Below are 6,681 nucleotides of genomic sequence, written 5' to 3'. Positions count from 1 at the left end.
GTAGCTGTGGTAACTAGGCCGCAAACAAGGTTCTTACCAGAAAATTTGTACTTACGACTTGAGTCTGATTCTCCGAGCCAATTTCTGGTATTCTTGCTTCGCCAAGTTAATTTAAAACCAAATCTTTTTTTCTATATCAATTTTTATTTGTTCTTTTCAAGTTTTTATAGTTATAATCATAAAACTAACTTAGAATTAACCTAATAGAGTATCTATATAAATAAAAAAAATAAAGTGATAAAAGGGAGAAGCAAAAAAAAACTAACTAATAACATATATCTATATACAAAATTGCTCGCCTCATAGGCGCAGTATCATCCGGTAGTTGCAGGGCGATCTCCAGTATTATTATATATCCGTAAGGTGTTATCAAAGCGTAGTACGATCATATAAAGCGATCAGAGACGTAGTGTTATTATATTATATTTCTCGCAAAACGATACCAAAGCATAGTAAGATCATGTAAAGCGATCAGAGACACAGTGTTATTTTTTTGGAATTCCGCAAGGCGATACCAAAGCATAGTAAGATCATATAAAGCGACCAGAGATGTAGTGTTATTATATCATATTTCTCGCGAAGCGATACCAAAGCATAGTAAGCTCATAAAGCGATCTTAGACACAGTTTTTATTATATTTCCACGCGCCGATATCACTTAAATCATATAGGTATGTTATATATTCAGTCCTGAAGTTTTGATGCATTTATCAATATATATTTTTTACCTAAAACTAACATTTGTTTTTACTATAAGTTTTATTTTTTTAAAAATGAATGATGAAATCGATTTATTTTACAACACGCATTCTTTAATCGCCTAGCAGCAGCTTTGACCAACAATATGGAATTAAAGGGAGCTATAGAAAACCATGAAAAATTAGATAAATATCTATGTGATGAAGTAGATGGTGACCGATATTTCATATCAAATAAGGATGATGCTTCTGACATTGAAAATGAATTGATCATCGAACCAAATCAGTGATTTGATAGAGAAGATGACTCTGATGAAATTCCTGAACCACAATAACAAAATTTTGATGAAAAATATTTTTATGGTAAAGATGGAACAAAATGGAATAAAAATGAAAATTAATGAATGCTGGTGTTCGTATACGTCAACACAATATTATGCGCTTCCGAGCAGGACCCAAAGAAAAAAACTCTATTCCACTTGAAATTTTTGACTCATAAATTATCCAAGTAATTATTACCAAAACGAATCGTTATGGAAGAGATTCAGTGGGTAATGCCAATAAAATACAAAAAATTTGAAGCGATGTTACTGAAGCTGAGTTAGATGCGTTTATTGCGATACTATTGGTGGCTGGTGTTTCCCACAATAACAAGCAAAACTTCGGCCATGTCTTTCAAACGCTTTCGCATAATAACACGATTTGTTCGGTTCGACAATGACAATTGTTGGGTTGAACTTTACTCAAAATATTATATTTTTTGTATTTTACAAAAACAAATTATTAAAATAGACTCGTTGAGTCTCGGGCACTTTTAAGAAAAATAAAGTTTCAGTTTCTCGTTTACTCTTATTAAAGAAAGTTGGTGTTTTTATTACTTTTCGCGAATTTGAATAATTGAGGAGTTTTTTGTTTTTTTACGGTTTGCTATTTTTGCTTTTTGTGAACATTGTAATTTTAACTCAGATCAAAGAAAAGCCTTTGATCAGACATTTTTTGACGCCCAACTTGGGGCTGGTGAACATTATTATTTTGAATTTTTTATATATACGTATTTATATATAAAAAAAAAACATAACGTTTTATAGTTGGTATCCAGTACCCGTTACGATTTTCACATGTGCTCTGTGCGTTAATAAAATCACGTTGTTTTCGATATTCTTACGGTAGTTGGTACTTTGCCATCTTGCTGCTACATCTGCTGTCAACTGCGACGCTTTAGTTCTCGCTGCGCTGTCTTGCTGTTACATCTGCTGTCAACTGCGACGCTTTAGTTCTCGCTGCGCTGTCTTGCAGCTACATCTGCTGTCAATTGCGACGCTTTGCTGTTTTTTGATTGCGTTTTGGTTTTACATATTTTTATAAAATTTGTGCATCTTTTGCTACGCTATTTTTGGTTCTGGTCGCTGCTGTGCTGCTGCGTTCGATTTATTATTGTTGCGTTTTGTTTTCTCGGTTTTCGATATATCAATTGTTCACAATATTTTGATTTTTGCATCTACGACTATTTAATTGGATTCTCTTATGGCTACTGAACTTAAACAGCAACGTGCTAACACGAAGAAGAATATAACTCGGATCAGGAGTATCATAGAACGAAATGCAAAATCAGACACAACGGTTTTATTGCCAATTGAACAAAAATGCCGTTTAGGTATTTTGGAATCGTATTTCACGCAGCTAATGAGCTATCAAACTCAAATTGGAGAATTGGAACCTGAAGACAATATAAGAGGCGAGCTTGCGGATCTGTATGTCAACATCAAAACATCTATTCAAGAGCAACTAGATCAGGATTTGCATATGTCGTTACGAGTTTTCACCTGTTTCATCAAATACGAGATTGCCACTGTTGAAATTGCCGTCGTTTAGTGGAACATACTCCGAATATAAATATTTTATTTTGTCTTTTAATCAAATCATTGACAGAGAAGTTGAATTGTCAAATATTGAAAAATTTGATCATTTGTTAAACTGTTTACATAGACAAGCATAGGATACCGTAAAGGTTTTTCAAGTTAGTAACGAAAATTATCCAAAGGCACTTCAAAGATTGAAATCCCGCTATGATAATAGCAGCTTAATTTTTATGGAAAATATTGCTTCACTGTTGCCAATTTTTTGAATCGATTGAAATGCCTATCGGTCTCAAGACACTATTCGTAGGAATGACAACAAGTTTTCTAAAAAGATCGATAAACATCAATCTCGTCAAAATTGCACATTTGTTTGCACTAAACGCACTTGTTCGTTGTGTGACACTACTGATCACATTATTACTGGTTGTCAGCGCTTTAACAATATGTCCGTTCCGGATCGTTTCGAAAATGTGAAAAGACTTTCTCTCTGCATAATCTGCTTATCTAAAAATCATAAAGTTACTCAGTGTACATCTACTTTCAAATGCAAGATTTGTTCACGGTCTCATCTTACATCAAGTACGTTTTCGTTATCGCCAGCACCTCAACCTACGGTGCAAACTACATCAGCTGTTGATAACTTACCTATGCTTCAAAAAACATTGCTTGGTTGGGTTGTGTCAGGGAAGTATAATTCTGACACTCCATTTTCAACTAAATCTTCTGCTTTCTTACTTTCTTGTGAAGAAGCCATTAATTTCAATCTCGAACAGTTGTGGAAATTAGATGAAATTAGTTCTACACCTAAGCTGACTGATGAAAAATATAATTGCGAAACTGAATTTTGTAACACTGTTTTACGTAATGCTAGTGGACGTGTAGTAGTTCGATTACCATTTAAGGATACATTAAGTTCACTTGGACTTTCACGAGATATCGTTTTTCGAAGATTCACTGCATTGGAACGTCGCTTATCACATATGCCAGAAATAAAGGCACAATATGTTGCATTTATGATTGAATATGAAAATCTTGGACATATGACCCGGATCGAAGGACCTGATCTTCGTACATCCCACTGCTATATACCTCATCATTGTGTGCTCAAGCCAAATAGTACTTCTAAAAAGCTTAGAGTTGTATTCGACGCCTCATATCGTACTACAACGCAAAAATCACTTAATAGCATTCTTATGGTTGGTGCTACAATTTAGGAAGATTTGTTTACGGTTTTGTTACTGTAGTAAACGGACGTAGTACAACACTGGTAGTAAACGTATGTTGTACAACACGGGACAAGAGAAGAGCAGCTGTCAGAAAAAGGGCGGCAAGATAAGCGTTTGGTGTAAGATTAACAATTAGTGTGTTGTATTGTAATTAGATAAATAAAGTGATACGAAATAATATAGAACTGTATTTATGTGTAACTAGCGAAGTTACTACATTGGCGACGAGGATAAAGCTAACATGAATGCGGAACAGTTTAATTTGTTGTTGGAAGCTGTGCAAAAATCAAATAACGCTTTGCTTGAGAAGCTTCGTTTGTCGTGGACACAACAATAAATTGATGCGCCTTCTTCAACTACACAAGCAGTTTCGTCAACATTCAGGAATCTATCTGACTCAATGCTGGAGTTTTGCTATGATCCTGAAAATAATGTCACATTTGAATCATGGTACAAGCGTTATAAATCAGTTTTCGCTATAGAAGCAGCACATCTCACTGAGCCGACTAAGGTTCGATTGCTCACTAGCAAATTAAAAAATTTGGATTTCGAGCAATATGTATGCAAACTCAATCTTACTAAAGGAACCCCATGAGCTTACACTCATGCAAACGGTTGCCAAACTCTCAGCGCCAAAAATGTCTTACAATTTCAAAACAGGATTATGAAGACTTTGCTCAGTATTCAGCTCGCGTCAACAAACATTGTGAAAAATTTGACATCGTTAATTGCGCTCCTGATGAGTTTAAAGCACAAATCTTTGTTAATGGCTTGAAGAGTTCACACAATTCGTTAATACTTGAGAAACTTCTTGCAAGACTCGACGATGAATCAACACAGTTTGGTGCACTTCAGACACAGGCGCAAAAGGATGCCTTCATGCACTTAACACTTCAAGACCTCACTAATGAAGCTGAACGTATAATCTGTCTGAAGCAAGACAAATACACTGTCGTCCAGCTATCTTCAAGTTCAGAAATTTTTACAATTCACCATCGATATCAACGCAAAAATGAATCATTACTATCAAATTCTTCAACAAAAGACGAATCTTCGAAACCACCAACGCCATGTTGATGTTGTGGAGGTCTTCATTGGGTTAAAGATTGCCCATTTAAAGGCAAATAATGTTCAGCATGTAACACTATTGGCCACAAAAATGGTTACTGCAATATGAAGCCAAGCAAGCAATCTTAGCCTGACACATCATGTGTAAAGAAAATTGACGAAACTAACAGAATGCAGCAGCATCGTAGGTATGTCAGACCAAATCTCAATTAAACTCCAACTTGATACCGGGTCGGACATAACAATTATTTCCAAATCGAACTGAACCAAACTTGGCCAGCCAACCCTACAAACTACTAATAAAAAAGCTGGCATGCTTCTGGAAATGTAATTCCTCTTCTGGGCAGCTTTGCTTGTGTTGTGAACCTAAATGGAAGAGAGGAATATGATGTGTGTTATGGCACACCACTTAAGTTGAACGTGTTTGGAATTGATTAGATAACGACATTTGACTTATGGTCAGTGCCTATCAGTTCCTTTTGCAAAGCAATCCAACTAACTAGTAGCGATAAATTAAACGATGAAATAAAGGCTAGATTTCCGTCTCTCTTTTCTAATGACATTGGCTGCTGTACGCTCGACTAGTTCCATATGCAGCAGCTCCCATTGTTTCGGCAGAACTTGAACGTCTTCAACATCTTGGAGTAATTTTACCAATTGAATACTCACAGTCAGCGGCGCCAATCGTAGTTGTAAGAAAGAAGAATGGAAAAATTCGTATATGTGCCGATTATTCTACAGGTCTAAATGACGGTCTAGAGCCAAATAAATATCCTCTTCCAACGCCTGACCAAATATTCTCCAACCTCGCTAATATGAAAGTCTTTAGCACAATTGACCTATCAAATGCATTGTTCCAGATTCCAGTGGACCAAGAATCTCAAAAACTGATGGCTATCAATACTCACCTCGGCTTATTTAAAGTACTTAGACTGCAGCAAGGTGTTAAAACAGCCCCTGGCATTTTTCAACAAATTGTTGACACAATGCTTAGCGGAACCAATACCATTGGGTTTATTGATGATATGATCTGTTCGGGAATTAATAAAGAAGACCACAAAATTCAACTGTTTAAAACCCTAAAGCGTATTCAGGATTATGGATTCAAACTTCGCTTCGAGAAATGCAAGTTTGGAGAAACATCTATCGAGTTCTGCGGACACACGGTAGATCAATATGGTATCAGACCACATCCAGGGAAACTTCGATCAATCCAAGATCTCCCACCACCAATAATAAGTCATGCATCAATTTAATGACGGAACGCTTCACCCAATTATGCACTACTCAGCTACATTCAATGCAGCGGAGCGGAAGTATCCTCAAATGCACAAGGAGGTTCGAGCTCTCGTGTTTGGATTAAAAAAATGTCACTATTACATTTCTGGTCGTCGTTTTACCATTCATATCGACCACAAGCCACTTCTTGCTATATTCAACCCGAAAAATGGCATCCCGTTGTTTACAGCGGCTCGCCTATGCAACCACTATTCTGTCATACGACTTCTCTATTGAATACATAAATACTGACAGCTTTGGATATGCCGATATTATTTCTCGACTAATCGCAAACCATGTAAAACCTGATGAAGATACCATCATAGCATCTATTCAATTAGAAGAAGACGAGGACCTGAAAATCAATTGTTTTGCGGTAGAAACAGCCACCAAACTTCCAATCACTTTCACTAATATTGAAACAGCAACCAAAGCCTGTCATACTCTTAATAAGGTCACGTTCTACATTCAAAATGACTGCTGGCCTCAAAAGAGAAAACAAATCACAGATAATGAAGTAGCGGCAGTTTTTCCAGCATCGACATCATCTTAC

The 6,681-nt window shown here is 36.2% G+C and overlaps 1 protein-coding gene across 1 annotated transcript; it reads left to right on the top strand.

Moving 5' to 3' along the window:
- The first annotated feature begins 2,999 nt into the window (after positions 1 to 2,999).
- On the top strand, positions 3,000 to 3,770 carry LOC119667399. The gene has a single exon (XM_038076688.1). The coding sequence runs from the start codon at positions 3,000 to 3,002 to the stop codon at positions 3,768 to 3,770; it is 771 nt and encodes a 256-aa protein (XP_037932616.1).
- The last annotated feature ends 2,911 nt before the right edge of the window (positions 3,771 to 6,681 follow it).

Source organism: Teleopsis dalmanni, chromosome 1, assembly GCF_002237135.1.
Source record: "Teleopsis dalmanni isolate 2A chromosome 1, ASM223713v2, whole genome shotgun sequence".
NCBI lineage: Eukaryota > Metazoa > Arthropoda > Insecta > Diptera > Diopsidae > Teleopsis > Teleopsis dalmanni.
Note: the sequence above shows the minus strand (reverse complement) of the source record. Positions and strands in the feature narration are given on the sequence as shown.